A 20,204-nucleotide genomic window follows, 5' to 3' on the forward strand; every position below is an offset into this window, starting at 1 on the left:
TCGCTACAGCCCGGCTGGGCTCCGAGCACCGCAACAAACCGTCCTCCACGTAGTGAATGCGGGGCGGGGCCTGACGGAACAACAGGAGCCGTCACCGCTCTCGGCAAAACATGGCGCCCGGGTTGTGGAGGGGACACGGCCCAGTTCCGGGTGAGGCGGTGCCGCCGTCGCGGGCTGATGACGCACGTACCGAGCGAAGGGAGCCCGGGGATTCCCCGTGTTGTTGTCCTGCGGCCCGCCGGGATGAGAGGCCGGAGCGCGGCCCAGAGCGGCTGGCGTTGATGGCGGCTCGTGGGGCGGCCCGCGGCTCCGGGCCGGGCCTGGACGAATTCACCGTCCCGGCCGAGAAACGCCGCTTCCTGGAGGGCAGCCGGGGCCGCATTCAGGGCCTGTTCGAGGTGCGGCTGGCCGTCCTGGAGGCGCAGGGGGATTGGCGGCCCGCACTACCGCCGCCGGGACAGCCGCCGCCCGCAGCCAGGATCTGGGTGCAGCTGGAGGGCGGCGGGAAGGCCGTGCGGAACGCCAAGGTATGGAGGAGGAGGAGGACGAGGAGGAGGAAGAAGAAGAGATGGGGGGGGCGAGGGGCCGCGGCTGAGCCCCACCGCCCGGCCGGGACCTGCCGGCATCGGTGTAGGAAGTGGTTGAACTCTGAGAGCAAAGGGCAGCGCTGCTGCGGGACGTGCCGGGGGCAAAGCGCAGCGTCCTCCAGTCCGACCTCACGGTGCTCAGAACGACCAGAACGCAGCTCTCCCTTGTTCTGCAGCTCCAGAAGTCGCAGGGTCGGTTGGGTGTTGCCAGGTTTCGCGGTTGGTTTACACACGTCGCTGATTCCATGGCCTGTTGGCCGGGCTCTGAGTGACAGCTCAGCCGAGCTCTTATTTCCTCCAGGAAAAACTCGGCAGCTCCAGGCTTCTTCACCTGCTGGTTTGCTGGAGCTTTCTTCCAAAACAAGAAGAATGTTATCAGTGCTGCCTGCACCCCTGGTGATGGCACTGGCTGCTGTGAGGGTACTTGTATAGAGTTAGTTACACCACTTGTACAGCTGGCACAATGGGGGTATTGGTAGGAGCTGTGTGCTGGTGGGGGACCTGTCAGCTGTGTGTGTACGTATCGTGTGCTGAGTGCAGCAGTGTGAGAACCATATTGGCTACATGTAGCTCTGAAGCCTGAAGTTCTGATAGCTGGGCTTAACACACAGGTACACAGTGTACTTTATGACTTAATTCACTTCACATTCCACTTTGAAGAACTTGACTCCTTTCTTGTGCCATGCATCAGTTGTAGGGAAGATACTATGAAAGTTAAGGTTGTTGTATTAACTGACTCTGGATCTCAGCCAGTTTGATTCTCTGTTGGGCTCAGAGATTCTGGAAGCTGTTACAGGTGACATAAGGGATATTTCTCCTCTCGGGCAGCTGCAGCACAACTTCCTGTTTCGTTGTTTTTTGGTTTTGTTTTTTTTCCTAGAAAAAGCCTAGAAAACAATTTTCAATTCTGTCATTGCTTCTTTCCTGACAATATAGAGATTGCTTCTTACTCCACATACTTAAAAGGGTATGTCTTTATTAAAAGGAGATTCTTTCCTCACGTTTCAAGCCTTCTTCAACCTTATCTGGATGGCTTGTTCACTAGAAAGTATTAATTATCACACATCTTTTTGTTCTTTTGAAAACATTCTATTACAGCATTTTCTGTTTGAATTCATCGATCATTTGCAGTATTCATTCTGCAGTGCTGTTCTCTTCTCTACTCTTGACGTGTTTTTTAAGCGTGTTCTTTAGCAGCAGCAGTCATGTGATGGGTAAGGCACAAACATTTTTCTGTTGATTTTACTGCAGAAGCAGTTTGTACTGGTAAGGTCTTGAGGTGTCCTGCCCTGGTGCTTACACCAGTATGACTCAGAGATGATAAAAAGTGGCCTTGCATTCTTCATCACCTTGTAATGGTTTTCAGTTTCATTTAAAAGGGAATTTCAGTTTCCAAGGCTTAAGGGAAGACAGTCAAATTTGATATACTGGAGATTCTGCAACTATCGTGACTGCAGCTTAGAAAGTGGTTTCACTGCATTATAGAGTTTGAAGTACAGTAGACTTAGGAATAATTATGCTGCCTGACCAAAACAAAGTATTGTGCTTTGGCAGCTTCTAAACTCAGTGATAAGTATAGGGCAAAGAACAAACAATAAGTAGATAAAAATATAAATACCTTTGCAGTTACTCTTTGGGAGTTTTTCAGAAGCAGCCTTTGAGTCCACTGTTAGGAATCTATCACAGGGTGCTTCTGATAAAGTGTGTGTTCTCTGGCCAAAAAATGGGGATAACAAAATAAATCTTTCCGACTTGTTAAAAGTGAACACTAAAACTAAAGGCAGTGGGGAAGATCAAGATTTATTTTAGATGATTTAGCCTAGTAAAATAAGAGACAGTAATTGAAAACTGTGTCTGTTTAGCTGTGTTTTTAAGTGAGTAGCATAAATACCTTTTTGAAACCCAGAGGAGTGAGTTACTGTGTAACTACTGGAAGTTGAGTTTGGTCCAAATATCATAATTTTAACTACCCATCCTTTCTCAAATTTAAGACACAAATGGGAGTGCCTTTACTTGTTTGAGCTCGAGTGCTTTCAGATATTAAGAATTCTGAGAATCCAGGATGTTAAGGTATTTTTATCAGTGATAAAGTAAACATATGGTGTATTTGGAACCACAGCTTAAATACTCAGTTACTATCAGTTTCAAGTGAACTTAGTTATAAACAATGGAATATAAAAAACTAAAAGATAGCCTTCTATGAGATCTATTTAAAAATCACCTCAAATACATGTTTTGTATTTGTATTTACTGGGAGTATTTACTTTCTCAGATTTACTGTGCAAACCTGGCTTTATTTTTATTTTGCTTGGACAGGCTGGAGAGTTGGCAGAGAGGATCCAGATGAAGTTTAACAAGCCTGCTTGGGCAGGGGGTTGGACTAGGTGATCCCTTCCAGCCCCTGCAGTTCTGTAGTTCTAGTGTATTTGTCCATTACTGATTTTAAATGTCAACTTTTCACAAGATTCACTTCTCTGTCTTTTTCTCCTTCTAGGAGTACATTAAGGGTCTCTGTGAACCTGAACTAGAAGAAAAAGAATATTACCCAAAGGACATGCACTGCATTTTTGTTGGTGCGCAGAATGTGTTTCTCAACAGTCTCATTCAGGATACCTGCGCTGACATAACCGTGCTGGAAATAGGATTGCTTAGTATTAAAGGGGGTGCAGAAGCAGTTGTTATGGCTCAGAGTCAAGTTCAGCAGTTTGTGAAGCTTTTTGAGAATAATGAAAGTTTGTCAAGTGAATATGAATCAGATATTAAAAAGCAATTTAGGCAATTTGTGGAAGCACATGCAGATAAATATACAATGGATTTATTGATTTTGCCTAGCTCACTAAAAAGGGAACTCCTAACTCTGATGCAAACTGAATGTTGTGAGTCAGGGGATGATATAATAGATCTTACAGGGTCCCAAAGCCTAGCAGAGTTCTTACAGGACAAAACCTCCCAAGTCACTGTTACAAGCAGAGATGGAAAAACAAGGAACGAGGAGGAGAGAAACAATGCTGGGACTCCTGTATCTGAGCTTACAAAGCAAATGGACAACGTGTTTTCTGATGCTTCTGAAACAACTTTTGTTCCCATAAATATTGTGCCTCCATTAGAGGCAATGACATCTAAAGAAAGACAATCTTGTAAAAGACGATTTTCTGATGCTGAGGAACGTCTCCCTAAAAAGCAGTTCTCTTTGGAAAATGACCAGGAAGTGAAGGCTATCTCACGCAATGATCCTTCCGAGAGGGATGCAGTTATTGATCTGATTTCAGATAGCTGTGGTGACTTAGATGATCCCAGTTACTGTATAAAAGAAGGCGATGATATCAGTGAGGAAATAGAATATAAAATTCTTGTAAACTTTTTCAGAACGATGGGATATTCACAAAGTATTGTGGAAAAAGTTATTGGTATTCTAGGACAGTCTGTGGAGCCCTTAACGCTGCTGGAAGAAATTGAAAAAGAAAACTTAAAATTTCAAAAAGAACAGGAGTGGTCATCTAAAACACCTGGAACTACAAATCTACGTTTAGGAAGTAATGCAAATAGTTCGCATAGACTAGAAGACGAGGACATTTTTTGCAAGAAAAATCCACTTAAAACCAGTCATACTTCAAATGAGACAAGAACAGAACGTCACAAAACCAGAGATGTGGCAAGTACTCTAGTTGATGCAGAAGATAAAATGCATGTATCGGTATGCAAACCTGTCTCTCCTGGTAGAAGTTCAGGTATATGCTGTAAACAAAGAGATATTTATTGTCCTGGTAAGAATCATAGTTCAACATCAAGTGATACAGAAACTGATGGTTTTGTACCTCTCAGCCCTACGCAGGCTGGAGCTCCGAAAGAGATCGATTTTGTAGCCAGAGGGAGTTCAGATGTGCGGCGTAACTCGGCGAAGAGTAAAACTGCAGCCCAGCAAAAATCTGCAAGGCCCTCACATGTGCAGAATAGTCATCCTATTCCAGAGGAGCGCTTGGGACACTGCAGCTCTTATCAAGCGAGATCTCCCAACCAACACACTCCTCAAACATCAAATTTTGAAAATCCCACCCCAGCCCATGTATTGGCTTCAGAGATGCAAAATCCCGATAGAGAGATGGGTGGATCATACAGACGTCACATTGATCCTTCCATTACTGGTGTCCAAAGATTTCTGGAATCTCTCAAAAAGCCGTACAGACTAGAGTTGAAAAATGAACCTGGGAAACCATATCTAAAACATATCATTATTGATGGAAGCAACGTTGCGATTTCGTAAGTATTGCTCTTACCAACAGTCTATTAAAAGTTCAATGAACTTTGAAGTGAAGTCGGGATGATGAGGTTGCTGTATTACACAGAAATATTTTGGTAGCTGGCTTTTTAGTGATCAGCGTGTGTTGGGCTGAGCTTGTCAGATACTAGTAATAGCTCTATTGATAAGTTAGGGTAAGGCTTAAGAATGAAAAGTGCAATTGACAACCACTTTGATTTCAAACACATAGCAGTTCTGATGGTTTTCATTCTCCATTTAGTAACAGCGATCGTGTTTATGATAGCCTTAAGTTACCATTCACAAGATTTTATCTGATTCCTCGTATGACATTTACAGCAGTGTACAAATCTAATTATAATAAAGTGGTTATGACTTACTGTATCGTAAAAACCATTAACGTAGTATTTACCTTTACATAAAAAAAAATGAGTACGTGGTTTAAAGTTAATTATGTAGAAGCGTGGTGTTTTGTGTAGAAGCATTTGGTTTTAGAACAGCCAAATAGATCTAAAAACAGTGAATAATCTGCTTAGTTTTCCAGTGCTAGGTAGTGTTGATGTACTGTTGCCAAACAGGGTCCTGTTGTGTCTATCTTCTGCTGCCCAGCCAAATTGGGGGTGGGGGTTGTGGGGGGGAAAAGGTTGTGTGTTGTTGTTGGTTTTTTGTTGTTTTTTTGTTGTTTTTTTTTAATGTAGGTGCTTCTGCAGCTTCTTTCTGGCTAAAATTAAGACTTGGGCTTTTTTCTGTGTTAGAAACTGGAGAATTGTTTTCAATTTTGCTTTGTATTGTTTTCAGTTTTGTTTCTCAGTATCTTGAGGTTATGGACACCCACTTCCATTCCTGTGTGTTTGTGCACTTAAGTGTCGTGCTTTTGTTTTTTCAAGGGAGGCATGAATGTGTGCTTGAACAAAGGCTGAATGGGTTTCAAGGTCACTACTTCACTGTGACTTAATTCTGGAAGACTACAAGAATCTGAGGAATGTTTCTCTTGTCAAATGCAACCAAGCAAAAGCTACACATTGATGCATTAACCTTATCTGTAGTTTCGGAGGATATCCAGCTTAAAGTGGCAGTGGGACAATGGCTGCTGTTTAGATTTAACCTTATGAGGCTTATGAGGTCTTCTGTGACAGTTACAGTTCTTAATCTGCTCTTGATATCAGGGACAGTTATTTCAAGCATAGATATTTTTCTCCAGAATCTGTTAATAAAGTGTTTGGGGTTTTTTTTTGCCTTTTATAGTTCAGATGTTGCTTATTCAGTTTTTTGCCCTTCTGTATAGCAAGGTTCTCTTCAAACTGAATCCAAAAATTTTAATAGATTTATGTTTTGATGCATTTAGAAATTTGAAAGAAGATCCTTGAATGCCACCAAAGGCTGCATTTCACTGTAAAATACTTGCATGGCAGCGTTTGCAAGAGCTCACTGTTCAGATTTCCCCGTTGATTCGGCTAAAATTTCATTCAAAACTAACAAGGTGTATGAGCAGGCTTGTATTATACTATTACTATTCAAGAAGAGTTTAAAATATGAATACCATTTAATCACTTACTGTTCTGATAATCGGTGTGTAGTCAGTTAACATCTAACTCAAAACGTTGAATCAGAACAGCATAGTAAGAAATGCTTGTTATGTTCATGATACCAGTTGTAATGGGTTATTGTAATCAGCCTCCATGTCTTTTGTCTGTGTCTACCCTGTATTCTGAGAAAATGTGAGGGGAAAAGTTTCAGGACTGAAACTAGGTTTAGCCTCATGTAAGCTCCTGACTGGTTTTTGGTAGGGATTTATCTAGGGGTAGCTTCTATTCCATCTTCTGTGTTTTATTTAAGGTTCAGTTCCTGAACTCTACTTAGTAAAGGAGGACTTCCAGTTGTTAAATAGATCTGTAGGAAGGATCATTGGATAATATAGACTAGGAGGGTTTTCTCAAGGATATCAACTCCAAACTCTGTTTCATTCATAGTAGGCAATTGTTGATTTTAAGGGAAGTCACTTAACTGAGTTGTAAAAAAATGAAATAATAAAAAATGTAATGAGCATCTGCTTTCTAAAGGACTGCCACTAGACTACAGTGTTTTGAAAATCTGTCTTCAAAGACATTTCAGTGTTGTTCAAAAGGGAAAGAAGTCTCTAACATCTCAGAATATAGTTGAATTTATCAGTTAATCTTGGGGAGTTAAACTGTTGGGATTGTATTTGGATAAGTAGCATGCTGATTGTCTTAATGTGTAATCAGTAGCTTTCTGAAACTATTTTGGTTAGCCTCCTTCTAACAGTAAATGTACTTCTAATTACCCAGGTATTGTACTGAGCTGGGTTAAATTGCAGGTGATATTTTTGTTCTGCTGAAGGCATTTTTCCCATTCATAATACTTTCCATCTGTACTACTCCTCTAGCTTTTCTTTCGCTGAGGCTGTAGGTATATTTTCCTTCTTCAGTTTTGTTTGCATTAATAGTAGTAAAACGGTTGTGAATTTAATCTCACCTTTTTCTTCCCGTTCCTCCTCCCACAAGTCATGGTTTAAGGAAGTTCTTCTCCTGTCGAGGAATTGCAATTGCTGTTGACTACTTTTGGAAACGTGGCCACAGAAATATTACCGTGTTTGTTCCACAGTGGAGAACAAGGCGTGATCCTTCCATTACAGGTGTGGCAAATAGTTTCCTAATGTTTTCTTAAATTGTAAATAATTATTTGGGTACTCCTATGAAAAGGGAGAACAAATATTTCATAAAACAAAGGAAAGAACAGTCTGGCTGCTAAGCACAAGTAATTTGTTTTCAATATACATTGTGAGATTCTCTGAAATTCTGTATGGACTTGCTGATAAGCCATAGATGGAGGCCTTTTTCTTTTTTCTTTTTTGCATGTTTGTTTAATTTCTGTTTTCAGCCTTCTCCCCTTTGCTTATGTGTTAATAACTCTTCAGCTGTCAGTATGCTGTTTCTGTAAATTAATAGGTACAAAAATAACCCATCTTCTCTGCTATTTATATCTCTCTTTCTCTTTGTGTGTATGTGTATATCTTAATTGTCAAGTCCATGCGTAGCTTGGAGGAAAGGTTTTGTTTTTATTGAACAGTTGTTTCATCTTTTAACAGAGCAGGATTTCTTAACACAGCTGGAAGATGTTGGAATATTGTCTTTAACCCCTTCAAGGATGGTGTTGGGAGCAAGGATTGCTTCTCATGACGACAGGTATGGAATATGCTTAGTTGTAAAATGTTTTTAACACCTGTTAAGTCTTAATCCTTTATTATCAGTAGTAATATCTAGTTGTTCAGCATGTCCTGACAGACCGCTGTGCATCCAGCTTTAGACTGACTTTCACATATAATACTGCAACTGTAACATGAAATAAATCTCTGATGTTCTACATACTGCTTGCTGTGTTGAATTAATTTTGGACTATTTTCTTGGCAACTCTAGCCGAAATTTAAGAAGTGAATTTGCTTCAGTTGTCATTATTTGCACTGAGGGGAAAAGTTGAATGCTTTACTAAGTTTTTTTATGCTTTCCTGATCATTGATTTACCCCTAAATCATCTTGTAAGTCTGAGAAGCGCCAGCATGAATTAGCTTTTTATCAGGTACTATTTTGTTCTTTTTTATTTTATTTTTTTCCCCTCTTAATGTCATTGCGGCACATAGACACAGTTGTGTACTTGTACCTGTGTATTTGTAACAGTGTTTGAGTTGCTAAATTTCTTAGTTAATTTGAGAACCCAAATTCTGCTTCAGAATTTGGGGATCATTTTGCAATGGTCAGCACAGTACTAAGCTTTGGGTGGGTGGAGTGGAGTGCACTGGTGTTTTCATTGGTATTACCAAATCTTCCTAGTCTTGCTACACAGTAAGATCACGGTAGTAAAGGTTTCTTTTCCACGTGCAGCTTATCTAATTCTGCTTGGATGAGGCATTTCTAGCTTTGTCAGACAGCTGGTGCAGTTTTGTACTAATAAGTCATACTTCTGACTGTGGAATTCTCAAGTTCTTTGCATCACGGGCCATGTCTGTTTTGTTGCATCATACAGTCATGTTCCTGGCTGGAAAATCTGATGCGCCAAATATAAACGAAGTGCTCTGTAGATTTATATCCTTGTTAAAATGTTGCAACTCCAGTCTCTTTAGTAATAATGTAGAAAAAAGTGTAAAATCATTTTATGTTAACGTAGAAGAGTTCAAGTTGGAATAGTTTACACACTAATATTTTACATACAGACAGCTTTTATATATAATGTTATATAGTTGCAGTAATTTTAGGATTACTATGGAAGTGAGTGTTACATTAACATATTTGCCATTTGAAATGTATCATTTTCCATCTCAAAAAAAGAAAAAGTACCAACCGTTCTGTCTTTGCTGAAGTCACCTCTGTGCGGTGCTTCAACTAGCAAAAAGCTTATTTTCCAATAGGTAAATATCATGGAACTTTCTAAATTGGTGTCCTAAGCTGTTCAACAACCATGTGGTAGCCGCAGCCTTTGTTAGCAGCTGTAGACAAAGCAAAAAGTAACGTGCATAACTCTGTATTGCAGAACACAGACATTGATATTAAGCAGAAAGGTACATCTAAATATATCTGAAAAAGTTTGGGTTAAAGCTGCTAACAAATATTGCACTTTCTAAAAAAACAAGCTCCTTGCCTCTACACATATTTCAGGACCTATTAATTCTGTGTGTTTCGGGAGTTTTGCACTTTCATGTTGGTATTTTTGTCTTCCAGCAGGGAAAAAAGCCTCCCATTAAAATAATGTGCTGTAAATAAATGAATGCTGCCTAAAACAGTATCACTTTTCAAGTTAATGGGTCATAAATCAAGTGATTTTTTATCATTATTTTTCTTGTAAGGAAATTCCCTTTGGATGGTAAGGATATTTATTTTTCTTGCTCTTTGAACAATTCTCAGCAAAGAAGACCATTATAACTGTCTTTGAAATGAATGTTACAGATTTTTATTACATCTTGCTGATAAAACTGGAGGTGTTATTGTGACTAACGATAACTTCAGAGAATTTGTGACAGAATCATTTGCCTGGAGAGAAATTATTCAGAAAAGGTAATGACTTGGATTTCTATAAACCCTTATAGGATGTCTGTCCTTGAAGTTGCAGGCACTCTAATTAAAAAAAAGTTTTAAGAACTTACGATTCCACATGAAGGTAACCTATAATACAATTCTTCTAGAGCACAAGAAGCTACTATTAGTTTCACCCCTTTGCTTTGTGACCTTATAATTGTGTGTTGAGTAGCCTGATACCCGTGTTATTCAATGATCCTCTAATGCATGTCTGTTAATTACTCCTGTAAGTAGAAGCCCTTTATGGCAGCCAAGCTGTGTCCCTTCTGGAGTCTCAGTGTAACATCCTGTTAAGAGTACACATTTAGCAAACCATTCTCACAGTCTTTTTTGTGTGTCAGACAGTTCATTTCTTCAAAGAGATACAGTGGCTGAAGCAGACACAGAGCCACGTTAAAGTTTCAGAATCACTCACTCTGCACTGCAGTACAGCAAATAGGCAAATAGGCATAGCTAAGCAAAACAATGAATGCTTATCTCTGCAGCTGTTTCCCTACAGTTGTTGAGCATCCTGTGGGTTTAGATGAATTCACTCAGCTGTCAAGTATCCCTGTTTCAATCTCTGGATTCTCTATGAATCCTAGTTTCTCCATTCAACCATTTTTTTTCCTTCCCTCCCCCCCCCCTCTTTTTTTTTTCCTTTCAGTTAAATCAGGTCCTCTTAATAAGAAAGTACATTTTTTCTGTTCAGCTTTGACCTGAATTTTTCCTTCTTATAAATCCCTCAGTCTTTGTGACATCCTCTGAGCAAACACTTGCTGCAGTGATTGGGTTCTGTATGCATTTACTGAAATATTGAAAACTGACTTGGGTTCTTGCCTAATCACATGGGTATTTTCACTGTCTCTTAAGTGAGTTCTACAAAAGTCAGGTTCTGTTCTCATACAGTACTTCAGTATGAATACTTAACGCCATTCTTAGTCTGTGGGTTTGTTTTTTTTTAAGACCATGTTAACTGTACCAAATCTCCTCAGACAAATTTTAGTTGAATGAGTTTTCCTGAATGCAGATTTTTCCACCAGCCCAAAATGATTCCAGGGAAAAAAAAAAAAGCTTTTGTTTCAACCATGAGCATCTGACAATGTTTGTTAGTTGTGTGGCTTTCTGATAACATAAGCACTAATTGCTTTGTGTTTGAAGATCCTTACAAAGAAGGGCAGTTTGAACAACCAGAAAGTCTGTAATCATCTGGAAAATTCCATGCTGGTCTCTTAAGAAAGGAAAAAACTGCACCTGTGTATTTCACCTGACAGACACTGTTTGTAAAAGGAAAGGAAAAAAACCAACCACCTCAGTGTTTTGCAGTGCAAATAAGAGCAGTGTACACACGCTCCCTTAAAGTTACTTTGACAGTGAATGCTGGCTGCAATTAAAATGGGTATTCACTAGTTAAGCTCCATTAAGTCCTGATGCTGTATGGTTTGCTATAGGCCTGTACTCCTGTTTTATGGAGATGAAGGGTGGGAAGGGGAGAATACATTGTTAGTAAAGAATAATGGAAGAACTCTCTTGCAGGTTGCTCCAGTACACTTTTGCTGGGGATATTTTTATGGTTCCTGATGATCCCTTGGGAAGAAATGGACCTAGATTAGATGACTTCCTTCAGAGTGAAGGCGGTTCTAGGTATAAGCTCTGTTTTCGCTTCTGTTTGAGGCAGTTATGATTTCAGATGGGAAATGAACTGTTTGTGGTTTACTTTAACTTTTCTGTAGAGCAATATAATAAGGGTAGAGTAAAATCAGACAAGAATGCTAGCAGGTAAACATGGGCATTTTTTTCCTATTACTGCATTCTGTTTAGAAAGTGCTGATGACATCTGCATCAACATCTCTCAGAACTGAAATAAGACAAGTACCTCAAATAACTTCCTCTGAGGTTTCACTGTGGTAGTTTTCATACAGTGGTGGTCCAAACTGTGTGTCATGATTGCACAAACCTTACTGGTAGCTGAGGTATGCCTGGTGTCCTTCCAGAACACAGCGGTGATATCTAAAATACACTTGCTCATTATTAATACTTGAGCAATAGTTACCACAGAAGAAACACTGAATTCATATCCTTTGTCACAGGAGAGGCAGTTCTTTTCACACGTGGTCATGGTACTGTGAATAACATCATTTTGAAGAGGTGTTGCTATTTAAATGCATTTGTACTTGATTTACAATGTTAAATATTAATAAGCTTATGTTGTTATTATTATTGTACTCTTTAAAAATGCATGTATTTCAGATGGATGAATTTACTCTGCATTATGTGCCAAGACTTGAAAACATATTTGTTCTTTTAAACAAGAATTTGGCTTCCCTTTCCTTTCATTCACCAGCCTAACAATTATAATTGGATTCATGTATAACTTCTAAAATAGAGCTCCATAATTTTAATACAGTTTCCCTTGGTAGCAGGAGAACAAACTGTAATGTGAGTTTTAGTTCAAGTTTCTGCTTTATGTGGTGGCATGTGAAGTGGAACTGGCTCTAAATTGAAAGCAGTTTTGAATGGCATCAACTTCTTAAATATTCTGAAATGAAATCTCAATAATTAAGATGGAATATTAAGACCCTAAAATTGCTGAAAAACTTCATTGCCTCGTTAAAGACACAAGGCCATGTTTTTTTCATTTTGCAATCTAAAATGTGGACACAAGTAGATGAAGAATGATCTTGTGGAGCGGCTGAAGTGTCTGGTCTGTCCACATTTCCACATTCTGGATAAGTATATTTCTGTTCAACACATCTTTTAATCCATTTAGACCAGTGACATTTCTGTGGATATTTCCAGTAAACGAGCTTTGACTGTTGCTATAATCTGCCAGGTAGGTGTCATAGTGCTCACGGCGTGTTGGAACAAGGCCTAGGTAATGTTGGCCAATACTGTTAGTCATGCCAGATTCAAGCTGAAAAATGTCTTATCTACAGTTTTGATTCACTTTGGAATCAAGTGATTTGTGTTTTTTCAGTCAGTAAGTGAGCAATCAATTAAGTATAGGAGCTGTAGGCTTCTTTCTTTTCTGTGGCTGTACATAGACAGTGTTTGCTCTATCTCAAATTTAATCAAAACTTTCATTTTATTCCATAGAGGATTTCTGTCAGCACAAAAAGCTTTACAGAGCAGAGAGCAATATTCTTCTGAGTCACCTTTCTTCATGCACGTTCCCAGTCCAACCAGCAGCAGTCAACAGCCTAAAAATCGAGCACATGGTGATCGTTCAGCAGCGTGGCTTCCAATGGATACAGATATGAAGGCTTGTCTGTCAATTCCACCACAAAGATCTGCCTCAGAAACAGTACAGCTGAGAGAAGCCCTGATAAAAATATTTCCTGATTATGAGCAAAGACAGAAGATTGATAAAATATTAGTTGATCATCCATTCATGAGAGATCTTAATGCACTGTCTGCCATGGTGCTTGACTGAATATTATATGGGGTTTTTATATCAAAACTGATCAGATTAAATGTCAGTATGAGAAAGAATGTTGCTCGGTCATGTTACTTTGTGAATATTCAGAACCTAATTTTATTTGTATAAACAAACATATTTTTATGTATGTCCCGTTGCTAATAGATGCCAGTTTTTGGTAAATTAAAAACTGCTGCTACTACAGATTTGTGTTAATATTTTCTATGAAAAATCTTCCACTTGATTTTAATTGCTTATTAAAGCAGTAATGGTTCTAAAGAACTGATGTCACTTTAGATAACATGTCAGTACATTCTAGAAAACAAAAGCACTTATGTGCCTCTAGTACCTGCTTCACTGAAAAGCTTCCAAATGCTTCTTGATGAAAATCAGACAGACACTTTACTATTTTCTGATACAGAGACTGCTGTATAATGTGTATGTGCTTTCCTTAGGCTTCGTCGTATACTTTGGAAGTAATATATACTCCTAATGGCCTGTGAACAACTGATGACCACTGTGTGGTAGCTGTGTTAGAGTCTGGTGTACTATTGCAGTACTGTCACAAGATGGCATTATGCATCTGTTGGTTTCTAGTGATCAAGAGCCAAGATTTCTGACCTCTGTTCAGATGTGCTAGTTATTACATAAAGAGTAAATGAAAAACGGACAACAGTAAGTGTTGCTATGGATAAAACCAAATATCGTATGAATAACTTCTGGGTACTCAACAGACTTGCAGGTGATATTACAGGTGAGGAGTAAGCTCTGTGTGCTTGGCCAAGATGAAGGCCATACAGTGCACAAACAAAAAAAGCTTTTTGCTCGCTCATCCAGGTTGTGAGATACTTTTAACTGCTCTCACAATGTAAGATTCCAGCAAGAAAGCATGAAATCACAAATCTCTCATCAGTAGAAGATGCTTTTAGTGCTTTAAAAGTTCTGTGATGCCTGTGTTGCTTTTAGAATGCTAATTATATTAACCCTTAGTATGCCTTTAGCATAATTTAAGTACCTGTGCTGTTTTGTTTGTCTTTACCTTGTTGCTTTTAACTAAGAATCCTGCAGTAGCCTTTTAACAGATCACAATGCTGTTTACTTAGAAATTACACGCTGTCTCATGCAAAACTAATTCTGCATTTATATCTGTTCTACTACCTGAAATCTGTTCTGGGATCTGGCCCAAAAGTAAGGCAGCAGGGAAATTGAAAGTAGGTTCCAGAAACTGGCAAGTAGGACCATGTTGGAACAGGAGCAAAGTGAAGATTACGATGTGTCTGTGTACACACTTCAGTCTTCATGCTTTCCTTCAAACATGTTTTCTTTTGTGCTTCTTTTTGTGACTGAAAACATGAGGTATGGAGCCTGTGCTAAAGTTCTGGCACGCTGAGCCTTACATTGAAGAATAGGAATATTGGCTTTCTCTCCAGTAGGATTTCCCTAGATTTTGAAGTCATTGCTTTTTGAAGCCAAATGTACTGGATGTGCTAAGGAAATAGGTGTTGAAAGCCTCTCACTGTTGTCTCAGATGGCCTCTTCATGTGCATTGTGAGGTCAGAAATAAAAGGCAGAGCCCAGCTGCTCCCAGTAGGAGCTACAGCAAGAGCAGAACTAAAATATGTTAGGAGCAGGTATTGACAGACTCTCATAAAAGAAAGTGAGAAGGAAGAAACTGCTTGAATGTGGTTCTGCATCCACATAGACTGGTGGTGGTTGGTTGGTTTGTTTTTTTGTTTTGTTTTCCTTCACATGTCAGTGGACAGTTCACAGGTCTGGCCAGGTAAGTGAATTTATTCCGACTAGCACATCTTTGCAATAAAGTAATGTTCAACTAATAAATGCTATGTGATCAGCAAGGCCTGTCCTCACGAAATCTTAGACAGGTCTCTAAAACCTGACAGCACTGATTTGAGAGGGTGTTGTAATGAGCTGTAGGGAAGTAAGTTGCAATCAGCCAAGGATTTCCATTTAACGGGGGTGATGCTGAATTTGATAAACCTGCTTAGTACTACATCAGAGTGAGACAGAGCAACTTTGGATCAGCTTCTAAGAAGTGCTGTGGTTTAACCTGGCAGGTAGCTAAGCACCACACAGTTGTTTTCATGCTCTTCCCCCTTCCAAGGGAGACAGGGGAGAGGATTATTTAAAAAAAAAGAAAAAAGGAGAACTCAGTGGTTGAGATAAAACCTACCTACTAAGATAGCGAAGAAGAAGAAAAAGTGATACTCGTCACAATAATTATGTCTATGTATATACATAACAGTGATACACAAGCAATTACCACGCACCAACCGTTTACCAGCTGGTCCTGGAGCAGCAGCAGGTCACCCAAACAACTCCCCCAGTTTTTCAAACTTTCATTCTGTGAGATGTCAGTAGAGAAACTGAGAAAACTGAAATATCCTTGACTGTACAGCATCGCTCAGCAACAATTAGAAACATCAGTGCTATCAATGTTGTTTTTCTCCTAAAACCAAAACAGCATCATACCAGGCCCTGAGGAAAAACAACTCTGTCCCAACTGAAACTAAATAAGGAAAATTAGGAAAATGAGCCAAGAGCAGTACAGACTGTTCCCTATCTCCTTTACTTATCAGTAGACTCAAAAGTGAACTTAATCATGCAGAACAGAAGTGCAGGTAAAGAAATAACAGTTTTATTTTCAACTGTCACGAGGAATGGAGAAGATAAATATTAGAGTACAACCCTGCAGGGGCAGCCAAAGATAACTACTATGTTGACTATATCCAGTAAGGGAGACAGGGAAGAGTATGTAAACTCCTCAGAAGATAGCAATGCATTGGAGGGCTACGTTAATATCAGTAAATGCTGATATACTGTTCTTTTCTGTGCTAAACATCCAATTTGAAAAGAATTAAAGAGGACTGTAGTGTCAAGTGCTCAGAAGAGTTGTGGTTGATTACTTTTGCATGATGCAAGAAGCCTCGCTGGGAATGGCTCTAAAACCTGTCATCTAACTGCTTTTTCCCAGGAGTACAGACTAGACAAAATAACTGATTTCTGTGGCATTTATGGGTATTAAGGCAAACCGTCTAAGCTGAAGTTCTTGTGAAATGAATGCCAGTGAGGCCACAGTTTGTTTTCTATTTTATTTTCTGTTTTTTTTAGGTTCTGTTGTGCCTTCAGGTTTGAGTTTTAGGCACCAGCTCCAAATTGTCACTAAGATCTCAATTTTCCTTGTAGAAAATGGATGAAGCTTTTGCAGTGCTATGCCTCTGGTAGAGGAACACACGTGTTTGCATCTCATCCATACTTAGAACAAAACCATCAATGCTTTTCTGTTTTATTTTCACTTGTCCCTAATTCCCTATTAGCTTACTTGCTGTATGAGCAGCCATAAAATCCTCTCAGCGCACAACAGAACTGGACAGTGTGAAGAAGAGCAGCTGAGAAAGCTTTGTTGGAACCACCATCATTAATGTGAACATATATTATTTTCCCAATGAAAGAAGAAAATTGATCGATGTTAAGCTAAAATAATAGTAGATGATCCTTTGTGTAACACAGAGAATGAGCACACTGAAGGTGATTTTGGAGGGCAAATATGTAATTCCCATGTTTTCTCAGATCTGAGAGAAATCTTAGATTTTAATGAATGGAAAAGAAACAAAACAAGAAAGTTAACTCCTGAGGCATTACAGAGTTGATGAAGAGGATATTTGATATTTTTTTTCCTTATCAGCCAAAAAAAATTCATACAGATGTTCACCTTAATCATTCTCACTTGTCAGAGATGCAGTGGCACAAGGAAGACCTGCCTTACCTCACACTGACTGCCACACTCCTGAGGGCCTTACCATGGCAACAATTTGCTCTGTCCATCCTTCTCATCCTACCACGGTATCTGTTCTGGAAGTAATGTCCAGTGCTGACACGAGGGCTTTTCCTCAGCTGGCTCTGGCATCACTGCTGCTGGTAGCAAGGCAGCCCTGCTGCTATGCAGTCTCAGTGGGTGTCCATCTTATTTCATCTTAGGTGAGCTGTTGTGAGGAGGATGGGAAAAGGGAGGTTAGGAAGCAGAAAGGAAAGCTGATATTCTGCTTAGCAGAAGGCTTTGCAAGCTTGTGTGGCAGTCTGGGCAGCAGCTGAGATGGGTCATTGTGTCTTGGCCCAATTTTGCAACTAAGGTGGGCAGTCTGAGGGTGAATGTGACGCAGAGGAGAGACTGATGGGAAACTGGCAGGAGATGGCGGAGCACAAAGCACCCCCCCATCAGCCACACGCAGGGCAGCACCACAATAGGTTTCTGTTTGAAATGAGTTTACATCTCACAGCTCTATCTGCACCGATAGCCCCAACAAGGTGTCATCATGTCAGCACTAAACTGAGGAGCTCAGCTGCAGGTATGCTGCTATGCCGAGCAGCCTCCACACAAAGCAAGGGGTGCCACAGGGGTCAGATCTCTTCTGTTTTTACAGAATATGTTTCCTGTTATGTCTATGATTTAATACTGTGTAAACACTGTAGAAATCTGTGTTGAAGGAGATGGGATTCAATCCTTTTACATCCCCATGCGGAAAGACTTCTGTTGGTATAAATTGCTTTGCCATAACTGAAAGCTGAGATCTGGGGTTTGTTTTTCTTGTCCTGAGCGACTGAGCTACGCCTGAAAAATGTTAAGTATTATGTTCTTATTCCAAAATAAATATGCATGTTTGGACTTCATCAAGAATAGATGAATCACTTCAAAGTCACACAGTTACTTAATCAAGTGTAGACAGAACCCCAATGTGGTCTGGGGTCTTTGTTTGTTTGTGCTTGGTTTTAATGGGAAATGGCTTTTCTATTTGTTATGTTTGGACTGGTGTTAACTATAGGCCCCCTTAAATCATCTAGAGCTGTCTGAGCACACTTCCTTCACTCATGTGTATCCTGGCCTCATACATTTTTGTTTTTAGGTGTCAATGTGAGAAGATGTGTATTTTGCAGTCTTCATCTCTTTCTCTAAATTCTGTTCATAAAGCACACATTGTGCTATTCAACCTTTGCAGAAGGAAAAATACCCACACAGCTGCACTTAATCAAATTACATACAAGCTGTACATCTCAGTGTCATGCTAGCTCCCCTGGCTGTTCCTGGTTTACAGTCCACAGAGGCACACATGACTTCCCAGCACTTCCTTGGGACAGAACCAGAATGGAAATGTTTTGATGATGGTCACATTTTTCTCCCTTTTTTTGCTAACTAAAAAAATATTTTAATTAGAAGCATTGTTTTCAGTGGCAATTAACAGGAGCTATGATTGAGTGGTGCAAAGTTATCCTCTTCCATTCCTTAATATTTTATAGAATCATCACCTTCAGGATAATCACTGACTCTGACTTCTGGTTATGAGTACAAGATTTTGTGAAAAAATCAAGAGTTCGCTGTCAAAAGAAGTTTGTTCTCAACATTTTAAGATAGGCTTTATGTAATATAAGTGGTCTTATTCACATTGCAAGAAAAGCTACAAATAAGTCCTAGCATTCAATGCTGGTGGTGCTGCTTTTCCTTTTTCTGTCAGTGCCATATTAGGGCATTCAGGTTTTTGGAAGAGCATTTCTGAACTGGATCTGCAACAGCAGAGAAAGTGCCTGAGAAAGTTCCATGTAAAACAGTGAATCATGCAGTGTCTTTCTAATTCTGACAGTGTTTCCTTCTGTTTCACAAGCTCACAGACTGTGTTTGCTATGAATGCCTTTCTCACTGGAATATTTCTGTGGCTGCATCCAATGCTATTCTTAGATCTGGGTCTGATTTATGTTCTGAATGATTCTGAGTTTTAGGAAGCTTGTAGCCCTGCTGCAATTTATGCACGTCCTGTTATTCTAATAAATGACATTTAATATAATAATTACCTTGCAAGTTCAAACACTACCTACTGTGCTGTATGAAACTGTAGAGACTATGGTAGGGGATCCCAGTATCAGGAGGAGTATGGTTACAAAACTAGATGCGTCTCTCAGGTGTTCAATTTCTTCCCTTTATCAAAGATTATGAACCCAAAGCCATGGCAGCTTGTAGGAAAGCTGGCGGGCAAATTAAATTAAATTAAAAATTAAAACAAATTTTGAAGATAAGTCCAAATTCTGTATGTTTTGATTCTTTAATTTTACTGTGATTCTGATCGCCGTAAAACTGTTTCGAATTTCTAGAAATGCAAGTAGTGATAACATGCTCATATCTGTAGAGGGAGCCACTTGTTAATTCTTCAGTTCAAAGGTGTGTAGTCACACTCTTGGTCTCCAAAGAAAAGATAGAACATTATATAATTATGCACAAACTTAACAAATATTTTCACAGTTACTCACTGTTAGTGCACAAGTGCACTGTCTGTCTCACTGTATCATTTTATACCTTTACAGGTATCCTCACTGTCACATTTTATCTTTCCTTTTTGCTTCCTGGCTCAGGGATGGTGTTTTTTTTTAATTTACTAACAGTTCAGTTTTGAGACAAGGGTGAAACTGCTTGTAATGTATTTGCCTTTATTACGAGGACTATGAATTCAATTTTGCAATGTGAAATCTTCTGTTTGGAAGAATCTGCGATCCAAAAATTAAGGTATCAGTGCATAAGAAAGAAAAAAAAAATATTGAGAGGGATTGTGTTAAAAAATGAGTCATATCGATATCCCAAGGCCATGTAACAGGAGTGGCGCAGAGCTGCCTGCCCACTGTTACCAGAACCAGGTATGAAGCAAAGCAGAATCCAAAAGCAGTGAGGAAGGCGCTAACCCTTCTGCTGGGACAGTGACACAAGATGAAATGACACTGAAACCATTCTTGAATTTTCACATGAGGAGCTCTACTGCTCCTTCAGTCCAACTGAGCCCATCTGGTTGTGTGCCTTGCAAAGGCAGAAGGAAATAATGAATATC

The 20,204-nt window shown here is 39.6% G+C and overlaps 2 protein-coding genes across 4 annotated transcripts in view; one reads left to right on the forward strand and one right to left on the reverse strand.

The window, feature by feature from the left end:
• The first annotated feature begins 95 nt into the window (after positions 1-95).
• N4BP1 (NEDD4 binding protein 1) lies at positions 96-13,527 on the forward strand. Its single transcript, XM_015873909.1, has 7 exons — positions 96-527; positions 3,082-4,844; positions 7,365-7,495; positions 7,949-8,045; positions 9,798-9,905; positions 11,442-11,549; positions 13,002-13,527. Exons 1-7 carry the CDS (start codon positions 111-113, stop codon positions 13,336-13,338), a joined length of 2,961 nt encoding a protein of 986 aa, XP_015729395.1. The 5' UTR covers positions 96-110; the 3' UTR covers positions 13,339-13,527.
• Positions 13,528-16,382: 2,855 nt separating this feature from the next.
• Positions 16,383-20,204, reverse strand: part of LOC107319238 (translation initiation factor IF-2-like) — a 65,605-nt gene continuing 61,783 nt past the window's right edge. For all 3 annotated transcript variants that reach the window (XR_004308612.1, XM_032446995.1, XM_032446994.1), the window contains one exon: positions 16,383-17,324. The gene's annotated coding sequence lies outside the window, so the exon portion shown is untranslated. The remainder of the gene's footprint in view (positions 17,325-20,204) is intronic.

This window comes from Coturnix japonica, chromosome 11 (assembly GCF_001577835.2).
Source record: "Coturnix japonica isolate 7356 chromosome 11, Coturnix japonica 2.1, whole genome shotgun sequence".
In the NCBI taxonomy this organism is placed as follows: domain Eukaryota; kingdom Metazoa; phylum Chordata; class Aves; order Galliformes; family Phasianidae; genus Coturnix; species Coturnix japonica.